At 47.0% G+C, this 14,897-nt stretch overlaps 1 protein-coding gene and 1 long non-coding RNA gene across 2 annotated transcripts; one reads left to right on the top strand and one right to left on the bottom strand.

The window, feature by feature from the left end:
- Positions 1–8,994: 8,994 nt before the first annotated feature.
- LOC118165613 lies at positions 8,995–9,568 on the bottom strand. Its single transcript, XR_004750136.1, has 2 exons — positions 9,461–9,568; positions 8,995–9,148 (listed from the first exon to the last, which is right to left on the bottom strand). It is a non-coding gene; the product is annotated as an uncharacterized LOC118165613 (long non-coding RNA).
- Positions 9,569–10,636: 1,068 nt separating this feature from the next.
- Positions 10,637–12,480, top strand: GSX2 (GS homeobox 2). Its single transcript, XM_035323765.1, has 2 exons — positions 10,637–11,511; positions 11,711–12,480. The coding sequence occupies exons 1-2, from the start codon at positions 11,040–11,042 to the stop codon at positions 12,049–12,051; spliced, it is 813 nt and encodes a 270-aa protein (XP_035179656.1). The 5' UTR covers positions 10,637–11,039; the 3' UTR covers positions 12,052–12,480.
- The last annotated feature ends 2,417 nt before the right edge of the window (positions 12,481–14,897 follow it).

The following is a 14,897-nucleotide window of genomic DNA, read 5'->3' as shown; positions in this document are numbered from 1 at the left end:
TGTGAAACTACAGGTAAACAAGTGAGGGTTTTCTGTGCGAAAAGCAAAGGGAAAAGGCTTGACACCAAACCTTGCTAATAAGAAACAGTTTTGTTACTGACTTTGTGATACAGAATTGAGTGAGCTCTTAGCTAGAGATGGTGAATAGCTCCATTTCACTTTTTGTTTTTATTAGCCTCTTTTTTCCCCCTGTCAAGCAATTTATTTTGTTTTCCTTTGGGGACAACTTCCTATATTGCATTTGTAGGATGCAAGTGAGGAGATGCTAGTGAGGAGATGCTAGTGAGGAGAGTTCAAAAAACATCTCTATGTAGAAAATAGGATTTCTGAAAGAGGCTCTTTATAAGCCATAAATAAATTATAGAAAGTATAGATATCATGTAAAGAGAAAAGCAGATACTTCCTTCCCCAAATTTCCTGGACGTATAAAAAAGTGAAGAATAAGGATCTTGTAGTTTCTAGTTTGCTCAAATTGGGGATGGGTGCAGCTGGGTTTCTGCTCTTTCAAAGAACACAAGACAGGGCATTACTGAAGGCACTCTCCCAATCCAAGAAGAATTTGGAATATGCTAGACTTAAAGACCTACTTATGTTCCACATAAGCTGTGGACAAGATAAAATCTTGGATGATTTTAGATATGACTCTTTATTTCCTTGTCTTCAATAGGACTCACTGACATGGGAAATGTGTGTGGTGACCTGTTTCATCCTTTCCCATCAATAAGAGAATCTAATACAGCACAATTCTTGCCTTTTTTTTTTTTTTTTTTTTTTAAATATAATATAATCACAACAGTTAAACAGAAATACCCAAGTCTCCATTTGTCATTTTGTGAGGTGAATGTAGCATTGAAATTGATGGGGGTTTTCCATGCTGCAAGTACAGAAGTATGAAGTCCACTAAAAATAAAAGTAAAACAAAACCATATAAACATTCAGTCAGAACAACAGGCTCAAGGTTTTTAAGATGTTCTTAATGGCAAAAGTACAATATTTAAATCTTCTTCAGAAGATCACTTTTAAGAAAAATATCTGTTGGAAGTGCTTAATAAAAGAACCAAAGAGTATCGTGGCTGAATTCTGTGCTGTGATAGAGATGTAGATGTTGTTAGTTGGGTAAAACTGTAGTTGACTTATTTCCTTAAAAAAAATAAAAATAATAATAATAAAAAAAAACTTGTGGCTATTCGAGCTGCTGTTGACGTGAACAATCATACCCCTTTGAACATCAGCAAGAGCAGGGATTTACTTTTTATATCTTTTTTTTTTTTTTTTTCTTGTTTCATTGTTTTTACTTCCTTTAATGCCTCACCTGATAGTTTGTATTTATTTCAAGGACAGTATTTTTTTCTTGGTAAATATGACTGAATGACTAAGGTGTTTACTCACTATCTCAAAGAAACAGTGAGTGACTAGGATGAATATTGATGACTATTTAGCTACTGCAAGTGAACTGCAAATCTTCACTATAACATGAAGTAGCTTTTATATGAAGTAAGTGTTAAGAATCAGATTGACTAATAAGTGAAACATAAATTAAGATAAAATGTTTTCATGTAACTTATTTGAGATAATTAGACAATACCTCCATCTATTTTTGCTTGAGAATAGAGAGTGCCAAAGTTTTTATCCTGCTTAAAGGCAAATACCCTCTGCTATGCCACCCACATCTACCCAATCAGTCGGAAAACTAGAACTATGTATTCCTTTAGGATTGAGAACATAATTCTTTGCCTGTCAGATTATTCTGACAAATTACATTATAATTACTTCCTCGTTAATTACTGTGACAAATGTTGATCTAAAGAAAATAAGAAAGGATGTCTTTCATGTAAATTCATCAAAACATGAACAACTAAGATTTCTCCCAAAATTTCTCCAACCTTCATTAATATTTGGGTATGCTAACATGTTCATACCTACTGCATATAAGCAAAGAGGTATTTCTAACACATCTCTCAGATAGAACAACTTTGTTTCTTTCTTATCATCTTTAAATTACTTCTTTCCCACTTCCAATGAAATGTTTTTCTCTCTGATAGCATGAGTCTTGACCAGTAATTGGTCTAACACCATGAAAAAAAAAATAGATGCTCTTGTTCTGGGAATTGTTTAAAGTGTGCTAAAAGTACTTACAGAGGAATACATTATGTTCCTAGAGTATGAGGTCCTCAAGGGAGGTAAAGAACAATTAACAGTTCCAACCTCTGTGGTAAAGTATGAAAGACTGGGAACAATCTGTAGCCTGAAAAAAAAAAAAAAAAAAAAAAAAAAAGGAAAAGGAATTGCCTTTCTCCAGGATCTGGTTCCTTCTTTGGCTCCAGCTCAGTTTTAGCTGCTGGCAGTCTTGCCTGGACCATCAGGCCTGAGTAGCAGAGTAAAAATCCCAACACCATACAAAAGATAGAATTTCTTGCCACATGTGTGAACAAGTACAAGAGAAAAAAAAAATGCTCATGTAATTTGAAGGTGCTTGGTGACCAGATTTGTAAATCTTGTTGCAGCTTGGTCAGACTCTGGAGTAGAGTTGTTTTCTCTCCTTGAAGAGATGAAACTAAAAATTCCAGCCTGCAGCAGGGAATCAACTGGTAAGTTTGGGTAACTGATCTGTTTGTACAACATAGAGAGCTTGTATCAGAATTTCCCTGAGAGCAGGAGAACAAGCTGTATAAATTCTTGCCCACAGAACAGGAAAGACAGGAGATGCTGGATCTAACCCCAGTCCTGCAATGATCTTGCTCTGGGCCCATGGACAAAACTGACGGTCTGAATCTGGACACCTTTCTTGTGGCAGGTGAATTTCTGGCAGAGCCGTCATAGACAGGCAAGCTTTCAGGGTTTTCCCCACTGGTCTATACCTTAACATACAGGCGTTGTTTCTATGTGTGCATCTAGGAAGTGTGATCGTGGCTTTTATTTTTATTTCTTTGGTACCCTTGAAAGACCTTTTGTAGCTCTGGAGAATGAGCTGACCTCTTTTGTTCCCCTTGCCTGAAAAAGGTCATATTTTGTTTAACTAACCTTTGAAAACACCAGGCCAAATTCTACTCCTACTGCACCATTCAGAATAGCTGCAGAGTAACTCAGTCTTACAGCTGCATAACTGAGAGTAGTATTTTACCCAAACCTTCAACCTTCTGACTTGCTACAAGTCTATGTCTCGGTACACTTGAGGATGCTGATAGCCTTACCTCTTACACACCGTTGCATTAGCTGTATTCTAGCTGTACAGGTGTTTTAATGGGAATATTAGTTCCTCTAAGCTGCAGTTAGCAGAGAGGACCTGGACTGCTGTAGATGTCTGAGCTGCTCTTCAAGCATCTGACTCTTTTTTTTGGCTGATGTTTTCTTCACCTGGTCAATCTATAATGGTCATTAGATTTTCTTAGCCATTTAAAATCATGACTTACACCTTCCTAGTCGCATATTCTGGTGGTATAGGTTCCAGTAATTCTTCCTCCTTCAGAAGATTGACATTGTATTTTTTTTCCTATTTCAATCTTTTTGCTTTCCACTAGAGTAGTGCTCTGAACCTTATAAAATTGTTGTCAGGACTTCTGTCTTTCTTTTTCCATTAGATTTTGTTATAGCTTCAATGCTACAGCAGAATAAACAAGCTTTGAAATAATATACTTACATTAAAAAAAAAAAAAAATTTGTTTTACTTTGTTCTTAATTTGTTTCTATGATTTTTCAAAGAGAAACCTTGGAACACAAGCTCAGACAATACATTCATTATAAATAAGAAAGGGCAGGCTATGCAAAATTTTTCAATATTGTTTTTTAAAAAATCTGAATTTGGTTTCCATTTCAGCATGCTCTGTAATATTAAAAAACTATTTAAAAACATTTTCTTCCTAGCTGAGTGATACATTGAGTGACTTTAGCCTGTACTTTACTCTTCTTCCTAAAATACATGGTTTTGTTACTTTTTCTAAAAGGGAGGTTACAAATGGATATCAAAAGGATGAAACTGTAAAAGGGTTGCTGCCAGCCACATGCAATAGAGATTTGTTTTCACATAGCAGCTGCTTAGGCAAAGCTAAGTCTATTTTGTGAAAAGGGAGCTAAAGAAATGAGATGGTATGTTTTTTTCTTGTAGAGGTTTAAAGTTCATACCAAAATTCAGACTGATTATTAATTTGACAACTGAAAAAAAAAAAAAAAAAAAAAAAAAAGGAACATTTTAGCACACGTGGTTCTGCCTTCCATTATCTTAACAGCAAATGTTAAAAGGAGAAAAAAGAAATGAAAACAAACAAACAAACAAACAGAAAACAATGTAATTGGTTTACATTGGATGAAGAGCAGTACCCAGAACAATGAACACGGATGGTACAGGCAGGGAAGATGCAACAAGGTGCTGCTTCCACCCATGCTCTAGCTGCTCAGTGGACCTTAGATCCCAGCAATACCAACCCAGCAACACCAACCCAGCAACATTTTTTGCAAAATAATCAACAGCTCACTCAAATAATCAACAGCTTACTCAATTTTAAGTCAGTACTGACCATGTCAAAATAGCTATTAAGCATTCTTTATGTATGTCATCACTCCAGAATAAGTCCCATAATTTCAATCACTGTTGTATAACCCAGGGCAGAAATGTATCAAGTTTTCTCTTAAACTTTCATGTTCCCACTAGTAATTCCCACAAAGAGTTTCAAAACTTCACTTCTCTTATACTTGCAGACTTAAATAATAATAATAATAATTTCCAGGTTAAATTTATGCATGACCAGAGTATATCCATTTGATCTTGAGGTGATACTCTTCTTCAGGTGGACTAGTTCTTCTCTCTCATGGACGTATATCTCTGCTACAATCAACAGGCGTGCCTCCTGCCAGCCTTCATTTTCTTAGAGTAAATAACCCAGTGTTTTCTTAGAGCAAATAAGCCAGTCTCTTTGAGTCTTGTCTTCTCATGAGGGTCCATGTTCTCTCACACTCCTAACACTGTTCTCTAGACCTTCTCTGTTTTGGTCTTTTTGGAGCACGGACATCCAAAGCTGTACACTACCCCAGACAAGGTTTCCCCAAAACAGTGGCTTTAATATATTTCCATCTCCTTAGTGGAATGACCTTGCCTGTTGTGCTCACTGACTGCATTCACCTGTCACTTGCCACACCACAGTGATATTTCGTAGTCTTGGATTAATGTGCCAGTGCTTATACCGGCTTTGTCATTGCACTGCTGTCGCTCCTCTACTCCGGGAATCCACTTCTTCCAGTACAGCACACCAGTCTCCACAGATCGTGACTTCTCTTTGCAATTTGTAGTGTATGGCAAAGAGTACAGGAAGGAGTATACGCATGAGTATCAGTGGTTACACACTTTGCTGCGAATAGCAAACTACTATGGACCATGGCAAGAAACAAACTAATTCAACTGCCTCTGAGACTAATTTTTGAGGAATTCCATCATTTACTGTATTCCCATCTGTTTGCTATGCCTACAAGAGTAGTATAATCTCTCTCCTAGGAAGTTCCTTCATTCCTCTGATGCTCTTGGACTATCCCATATCCACACTTGCATTCCAGGACAATGCAAACAAACACAACCCCTTCTATTTATTTAGTCTGGATAAGGTGGACTCAAAACTCATACAATATTCAGACTGGGAAACTGGCAGCTCCTGCACTACTGTGAGATGTTGGGTAAGCTCTTCATTTTTCTTACAAGCCATGTTTAATGCCCATTTGTGTCGATGTGTCTAAAAAAACAGCATTTCCATTGGTAGCAAATTCAAAAGACTACTTTTTGGTCACTGCCAAGCAAAATGCTTCAACCTAAGCATGACCTACAAGGATCAAAATGTGTGAGGGTGGAAATTCAAGGCTGGAAATGAAACAAGATGTTTAACATTACACAGAAGCTCCTGTTCTTTTCTGGATCAGTACCTGTATTACTACAAAGTGTTATGCTCCTGTGTTGCTTTGTGATATGTCAGTGTAAAAACAAAACTGGCCATGGTTGGTGTGGTCCACAGTCCACATCAGCACTTTGAATCCTTGTGCTCACTGACATGAACTTCGGGTTTCAGCTCCATCTTTCCCCATAAACCTTCTCTGAGGCTGTTGCAGAGATTTAGCTTTATCTCCATTAAGGACACATCAGCATATTTTCCCCTCGTATGTGTCATCACCTGTAGTTTGCAACAATTTTAGCTGCTAGAGCTCAAAGCAAAGGTCATTTACTGAAACCAATGCCCAGACTGGAGTGTCTGGTGCAATGTTGTCTTGTATTTGTATTATACGAGGGATGTGGCAAAACCAGGCTCAGATGTACCAGGCAAGGCTGTGGATAACAGTAATCTCACAGGACATTTCCTCCCTTGGCTCCTCTCTGTGATGGTGCAAAAACACAGATGTTGACTTCACCATGGCAAGAAAGCAAAAACAAGTATCTTCCTTTGCATCCCAATGGTGAAGGGAACCCAGCAACAAGCTAACACTTTCTAACAGGGTTGAAAAGGGAAAAGACTTGGAGAAGACCTGCTTCACTTAGAAAGAGCCTTGCAAAATGAATAATGAAAATAAAATAAAATAAATAAAAGTAGAAGATGCAGGATCAAGCCATGAGGGAAGAGAGCATGCTGAAGGCTGCCTCATCTTTGGTGGGGGCTGTGGGCAAAGAAACTCCCGCAGAGAAGGGAAAGGCCCCTGGGGAACAGGCTCCCCCCCTGCACACTGCCATCCCGCACGCCTCAGGCGAGCCCTCTGGCTGCTCCCTGCTGGTCCCCCGGGGCCGGGCGGGGACATGCGGGTGCCTGGGGGCGGGCAGAGCTCGGGGGGCACGGGGGTCGCAGCCGGAGCTCTGAGCTGGCCCCCGGGCAGCAGGGAGCCGGGCGGGCAGCGCTGCGCGCTCCCATCCCCAAAGCGCGGCTAATGAGAGTCTCTGAGAGTCTCTGAAATCCCTAAAAAAAAAAAAAAAAAAAAAAGGGAAGTTTGAACGCTACATCCTTATCTTTGGAAGGAGCGCGGGTTTCTTGCCTCGGCGACGTCGCTTGTTAAACAATCAGCGGCGGAGCCCCTGAAAAGCGAAGGCATAGCACCCTCCTCCCTGAAAGCACTTCTGAGTGCCTATAACGCCAGGGCCTTTTGATGTCGCACAATGCGCGTTACGCCCCAAGATTGTCTCTTTGGACAGATCTACAACGCTTGGCTTCATGTTTGGAAGTTAAATGGACAGCGACGTTGTTGAAACTCCCACGCCTGAAGGCAGCGCTCGGTGCGCTCCCCGCTCCTGGCCGCGGGTGAAAGAGGCAGGACTGGGGCTGCCAGGGCTCCCGGCCTTAATCCCTGCTCCGGGGGAAGGGGGGCAAGCAGCCCGGCCCCAACTTTCCCTCTCTTTTCTTTTCTTCACTTTTTTTTTTTTTTTTTTTTTTTTTTTTTATCCCTTTGGCAGCCTTAAAAATAGGAGCTATTTTGCAAAGCGCCCGCCCCGCGTAGGTAGCTTGTGTCCCGGAGTCGCCGGCGATGTTGGTGCTCCATGAAATCAAAATTTATGATTATTCAAATGGTGGGGACTGTGAAAAGAGAGGAAGAAAGAGAGGAAATTAATATTGCAGCTGTTCTGCTGATTAATGAGAGATAATTGCTCATGAAAAGTCACCCCTGTGGCATTTTGTTGTCTCCTGGATCTTTGTTCTTTTCCACTATTATTGAGGACTTTCTTGAAGACTAAGCGGTTCTTTTCAATTTTTGGTATTCAGAAAGTGTTGCTTGGTTACAGATAATGGAGAAATCTCGGGCTATATTGGGTAAGATGTGCCACAGACAGCAATATCACAATGCCACTTTCAGAAAAGGATGGATACAAGTTAACGATGCGCTTTCAATAAAACATTAATAGACTTGTTCACGCTTTTATAATGACCTCATTAACGGGAGCTGGGGGCAAGTCCTGTCTTTTGCCTGCGCTCCCTTCACAAAACCCGGCTCCGACATCGCTGATTGCTTTGGAAACTAATCCGAAATCGATGGTAGGTTAGAGAAGAAAGAGCAGGAGAGCCCTTGTCCCCTGGGGTACCCACTCGTGGGTCTCCTCGGAGCATCCTGCCCGGAGCCACCGCACGGCCCCCGCGGGATGCTGGCAAAACCGCAGCCGCCCTGTGAAGTTTTTTTTTTTTTTTTAATTTTATTTTTCTTTTCCACTTTCTCTTTCCTTTTCCCTTTCCCTCTTTTCTTTTTTTAATTATTTTTATTTTTTAATGTTTATTTTTCTGCCTGGGAGCACTTCCCCGAGGTGCGTTGCTTTCGGCGGGGCCGCATCCTGCCCGCATCGGGGCGGAGATGCGCGCCTGGGAGCTTCGCCGGGCGGCCAGGAGCAGAGCGAGGGCTGGGGGGGAGGGAAGAGAAAGCGTTGCTTTTGTCGTTTAAGCCGTGAATCTCCCCTACATAAAGGTGTTCGAGACATCTGGAAGAAAAGAGGAACCAGCACCCAGTCCTGCGCTCCGCAGCCCGGGGGAGCGGCTCTGCTGTTCTTTTTGAAGCGCTCCACTTTGAAAAGGGGGCAATTTCGTTACATTCTCATTTGTTACACTGTCTTGAACTAAAGGCAGACAAAGCTATACTCTGTCACCCCGAGCAGAATGAAGGGAATCAAAGGATTTTCCCTTAAAAGGACTAATTTTCTCCTTGAATTATGAAAGTAATGGCTAGGTAACAGCCTGTGCTCTGTACCCAACTGCTTAATACCTTCTAAATCCTTCCACGTGGCTCTCCCAGTCGTAGCAATTAGAGCTCATTATAGGCTCATAAGAGCTCTCATTTCGGGGATTACTTAATGGACAATGAAATTTTATCGGACAGAATTATTGAAAAATAAAATTGTAACGAGGCCGATGTGATGTGGGCGCACGCCTTGCATCATTCCGCCTGGTTTGGGATATCTTTGCTTTCAAATGACTTCTTTTCTTGCTCCCGCTTTCGGGGTGGGTTTTTCTTTTGCCTTTTTTTTTTATTATTTATTTATTTTATTTTATTTTTCTCTTTTCTTTTATCACTGCGCTTGGTTTATTATAACAATTACAAATCGCAATTTTGATCCGACTCGCGCTCTGTCTGCTTTCCCGTCCGACAGCTTCTCCTCGGATCCGCTTCTATTGCTGCAGACAGCGGGTTTTCCACCCGGGCCGGCGGGCCTCTTACAGGAAAAAAATAAATAATAATAAAAAAATAATTAAAGGAAGAAAAAGAGGTGAACTCAAATCTCGGCCGGAGGAACTGCGTTTTGACGGGGAGGGGGGGAGCTGGGCGAAATCCCACTGCTGAGTGCCACGACCGTGATTTAGTTCTCACCGGGAGGCAAAGCCCCAAGGAGGGGCAGCAGCCCTCGTGTCCCGGGACCCCGGCCCCATTCCCGGTCCCATTCCCGAGGTTCAGGGCCTGTGCTCCGGGGCCTCGGCTGGGGTTTCGGCAGCAGTTTGGGGGAAAAGTAGGTGAGATGGGAGCTGACTCGCCTAAAGCCCTAATTGTTGTCACAAGACGCGGGATTAGCGCATTGCTGGAATAGCTGTCTGTTTACACTCCGGAGCCCCGCCGTCCGGTAAACACTTTCTAATTGAATTCTAATCGCATTCAAATAGCTCCATAACCAGCCTCAGCTGCAATTCATAAAACTTTAATTGCCGTCCATAAATCCTCAGGTTCACGGGCTATGGGGGTGTCCCTAAAACTGGGATGCATCGCGCCCAGCCGGGGCCGTCGCGGAGAGCTGGGGCCCGGCGCCCGGCCGGGCTGCAGAGAGGAAACGCCAGAAGTTGGGCACTTTTTTTTTTTTTTTTTTTTTTTTTCCTCCTTCTTCTCCCTCCTGGCTTTAAACAGTAGGGGATTGAGTGCGAGAGGAGGAACTGGGGGCTGAGCGTGTCCCGGGCCGCCCTTGTGCGCGACAGCCGCTGTTAGCCGTGGTAAGGCTCCTGGTTCGCTTCCTAGCCTGCGCTCAGCCCCTGGTAATCAGGCGTGCTCCGTGTTTTCTGCTTTGCAGCACAATTGTCGCTTCCCTTTCCCCAGTCCAGTGGTACTAGGTACGCGGTCCTTCTAAACGCATTCGCATCTGCCCTGCTCTGACCGCCGAGTCTCCTCTTAAACCGCCCTAAAACAGGTCACTGGAAAATCGCGTAACGTGCTGCAAATACCTTGGCTTTTTTCACGCAGTCTGCAGTGCTCGGGAGCCACCGACCGTATTTAGCTGTTTATCCAATTTTACTTTGAATGATTGCTTCAGCAGGCTTGGTGGAGATCAAAGAACCCCTCCCTGACGTGTTCGCCTTTCATTAACGCGGAGCCCCGGAGCGGCTGGGGCAGTCCCCTGGGAACTCTGCCGTTCCGGTACCGTTTGGGTAAAGGGGGCGCAGAGATTTGGAGGCTTTGTCCGCTCTCTGATTACCACTTCGGTCGGGATAGGGAGGGCGAAAAAAGCCCTAGGTGAAGATGCGAGCACCCCATCCCTAAGCATCCCTAACTTTCTATCCGCTCCTCTGATGCGAAAGGACCCCCCCGGCGAGGAGATGCTCGGGTCCCCCCCCTCCCTGCACCTCGCAGCCCCCCAGTTTTACCCGGGACTCGGGGGGCACAGCGATGCCCCGCTTCTTCCAGAGCATCACGTGCGGGGTAAGGAAGTGCCGCCGGGGATAGAGGCACCCTGGGGGTGTCCCCCCCGTGTTCCCCCCCGGCTTCCCTGCTACTAGAATTTATCTGGGACTGAGGCTCAGGGTTGAAGTCAGCGGGCAGCGAAAGAGCACGCACATTTTGTGCCCCCCTTCCCTCCCTCCCTCCCTCTCTGCCCCCTCCCCGCCCCCGGCAGCCTCTCCTGCCGGCCTGGGAAGCCGGGGAGATTTAGATCTGCGAGGCTTTCAGCCATCACGTGTTTAAATAGTTGATATAAAACCCCAGCGCAGGGGAGCCAGGCGGGGGGACTTTAAGACCAGCCCTCTCCAGGGACCCTTTTGTTTGGCTCTCGAACATAAGCACCTTCTTCGCCTCGCCGGGACTTCAGCGGCAACTTTGGCCGAGCGGCCCCGGCGAGCCCCGCCGCGATGTCCCGCTCCTTCTACGTGGACTCCCTCATCATCAAGGATTCGTCGAGGCCGGCTCCGTCCCTGCCTGAGCATCACCACCACGGCCAGGATTTCTTCATCCCCCTCGGCGTGCCTTCCCCCCTCGTCATGTCGGTGGCGGGGCCGGGCTGCCCGTCCCGCAAGAGCGGCGCTTTCTGCGTCTGCCCGCTCTGTGTCACCTCGCACCTGCACTCCTCCCGCGGTGCCGGCGGCGGCGGCGGGGGAGGAGGTGGCGGGGCCATCCCCCTGCTCAAGGGCCAGTTCCCCGCCGCCTCCGGCTCCCCCGAGGCTCAGTGCTGCCCGAGGGCCGGCCACGCTCAGCACCCTCCTCAGCACCCTCCGCCCGCAGTGCCCGCCGCCGCCCTGGGGCACCCAGCGCATCACCCACCTGCCTGCGCCGCCACCGCCTACAGCGTCAGCGACCCCCGGAGGTTTCACTGCCTCGGCATGGGTAGGGGCCATGCGGCCACCGGGAGGGCCGGGAGGGGGGCGGTGGGACAAGGGGGGGTCCCCAGGGTGACCCGCGCCCCCCTCCCCCCACCCCCCCCCCCCGGGTCGCCAGGTGTAGGATGCTCCTCCGGCGAGGGCGTCTTGCCGCTTGTCTCTCTCTTTTCCCCTTTTCCCCAATTCTCGCTTCTTCTCCCGTCAAGGAGGGTCCGACGCCAGCCAAATTCAAAACGGGAAGAGGATGAGGACGGCTTTCACCAGCACCCAGCTCCTGGAGCTGGAGCGGGAGTTCTCCTCCAACATGTACCTGTCCCGCCTGCGGCGGATCGAGATAGCCACCTACCTGAACCTCTCCGAGAAGCAGGTGAAGATCTGGTTCCAGAACCGCCGGGTGAAGCACAAGAAGGAAGGCAAAGGCACCCAGCGAAACTCCCATGGGGGCTGCAAGTGCAGCACCGGCCAGGGGCACTACCCCAGGTCGGAGGACGAGGAGTCTTTATCCCCCTCATCGGCTACCGAGGAGAAGGAGATCTCCCCGCTATGAGCCCCCCGCAGCCCCGGGGTGCAGGGCGGCACACCTGGGGCCGCTCGGTCCCCCACCCCGGCAGCAGCCTTCTTTTGGGGCGCCGGTGTTCCCCTGGGGATGCTTCAGCCACCCCGTGAGCCCGGCAGCAGGCACCTGCTCCTCCGAGCTTGCATCGCGGGACAGAACCCGCACTGCCCAGGGGTCCTCCCGGGGCAGTCTGAAGGGAGAAGGAAGGAAGGAAGGAAAGAAGGAAGAAGCATATTCGGAACCTGAAAAGCAAACACGAAACGTGTAGGGCTGACACCCCCCCGGACGGACTCCTTAACGCGAATAAGAAAAGCAATAAAGCTCAAGTCATTTGGGTTTGGGACGTCGGTTTGTTTGTGAATAGTTTTATATAAAACTTATATTTATATTTATTTAAATAAATGAGATCAGACGAGAATTTAGCTTTCTTCTTCTTTTTCATTTATTTATTTTTGTCCCAAGTGCCAGCCCAGCCCAAGCTGGGGCAGGGCAAGCTCCTTCACGGCGCTTTGTACGGGGCAGGTTCGTGTGTCCGACCCCCGTACCGACCCCAAATCCATGCCATCGCCCCCTGCCCCTACACGTTTTCTGTTCCCCTCCGACTCGGGCGGGGAATGCAAATGAAGCTTTGTGTTACCGCAGCCGGGGGCAGCGCAGGCTGGCGGCTTCCGACCGGCGACACAGCCACGGGGACAGGGATGGGACAGGGACGGGATGGGGTCGAGGGGCTGCACTCTGGACATCCCACCCACCCCTTCTCTACCGAGGGGAACACACAGAAAGCCCGCTTGCTTTATCCCATGCTTAGCTGAATGGTGTTAATCAGAGAGCAGGGAAAACTTTTCTTCCTTTTTTTTTCCTTTTTTTTTTTTTTTTTAATTTTTTTCCTCTCGGACACCAGGGCGATATGTGCAATCTTTTTGGTGTTGGTTTTGTGTTGGTCGCTGCTGGGCTGGAAGCACCCTACAGACTGCGCTGGGCAGCGCCTGGCCACGGGCCCCATCCTGCCTCTGCCTCAAGCAGCACGGCCTGAGCTCCCTGCAGAGGGCCGAGGCACAGGGGTGTGGAGCTGGTCGGTCCCGTATCTTCCCTCATCAGGAGACAAGCAATAAGCCTGCTGCTCTTCAGCGTTGGCTACCCCAGTGCCTGGGGTGCTGGGGCTGCGAGCAGCCCCTGAACAGCCGCAGGAGGGGACACCAGGCCCATTGGCAGGGCTGGGGTGGGAAGGAGAGGACCCGGAGCAGGCCACAGCCTGCACCAGCCTGGGGCAGAGCCTGGGAGTATTACAGGAGGAGACAGCATGGGCGGGAGGGAAATTTGTAGCCTGGGCTTGGAAAGCAACCACAAAATCTCTCTCTTGTTTCACAACTATTTCACAGCAGAGGCCAGCAGCTGGGACAAGAGATGGGGACTTCACTTCCCCAGGTGGCAGTCCCAGCATTGCCCAGGCTGCCCCCAGCTGCCTGTCTGCCTGCTCATGGCCCCTCTGACTTGCTTATGGGGAACCCCATGGCTCCTAAAATCCCACTGAGGTTTTTCCTCTCTGGAAACTTTGGTGCTGGTTAGCACCATGTAAATCCCAGCTGCCCCCTTGGCAGTGCCATCCCAGTTCAGTAACTGCAGTGAGTCCACAGGCCTGCAGCAGCCTGGGGAGGCAGAGCCTTGATGGGGGGGGAAGGCATCACACTTTCCCAAATTTTCCAGGAGCTGGACTCAATGATCCGTGTGAATCCCTTCCAACTTGGGATCTTCTATGATACTATGAAATCTAAGCCTGGCTGGTACTGCAACCAAAACTGCAAAGGCATTGCTTGATAGTGTACCTGTTCTCAGTGTAATGCTGTGGAAATTAGTCAGTGGATAAATGAGTTTCTCTCTGCTTCAGGAATTCACCTGCTCTAGAGATCTGTGGGAAGGGATCTCTTCATTGCAGTATTTAACAGTTTCCTAAAAATGAAATGGAAGTGAAATGAGTTGTTATTACTCGTAGTAATGAATGTTTGTCTGTATGCACCATTCAAGGGGTGAATGGAAATAGTGACATACAATTCCAGCACACAGGCCGTGCCATTGAGGCAGTTGGTATCATCACCAACTATATATTTATATATTTATTTATTTATTTTTCCAGAGTACATATTACAGGTTAAAAGAGGTTGCACCATTTAGGAATGGAGGTATAATGCGACGGTTTGCCCTGATATATCTCAGAAGGCTGGTAAAAGACTTGACCCAAAGCTCTGGAGAGGACAGGAGCAGCATGACAGGAGCAGTGCTGGAAGTTGTGTGTGCCCTAACTTGCAGTTAATGGATGGCTTTAATGTCCAGCACCCAACAGCTAGAAAACAAAAACAAAATAAAATGTAAAACTAATTTATTCACCTTGTGCTCTGACTTTTTTTTTGTTCTTCTTTTTTTATTTTTTTATTTTATTTTATTTTTCCCCATTGTAGCCTTTTCTATTCATTCCCCATGAAGTCCTCGCCCCATTCAGTGCACAGGTGATGTTCAGCCATCTACTTATATTCTTCTTACCTTGAATTTTCTAAAGCAGGGAAAATTATTCATTGCTCTGCTTATCTGCCCGTTTCTTCCCCTCATTCCCTCCTCACCCTTACACCCTGTGACCACGGCCAACCAGCGGGCTGTGCCAGGGTGCCGGGGTCTCAGAGATATTGAGCTCCTTTGAGATTTACACCAGGCTGGAGGGGTTATCACCGACGGAAAGGTGCGGGAGGGAGCTCGGCTGCCATCCACGGGGGGCAGGAATCAGGGGAGCACCTATCCGGGGCCAGCTATGTCCGATTTGTTTGGCCCAGCAGACCGCTGCAAGAGGA

This window comes from Oxyura jamaicensis, chromosome 4 (assembly GCF_011077185.1).
Source record: "Oxyura jamaicensis isolate SHBP4307 breed ruddy duck chromosome 4, BPBGC_Ojam_1.0, whole genome shotgun sequence".
In the NCBI taxonomy this organism is placed as follows: domain Eukaryota; kingdom Metazoa; phylum Chordata; class Aves; order Anseriformes; family Anatidae; genus Oxyura; species Oxyura jamaicensis.
This window is presented reverse-complemented; position numbering and strand designations above follow the sequence as displayed.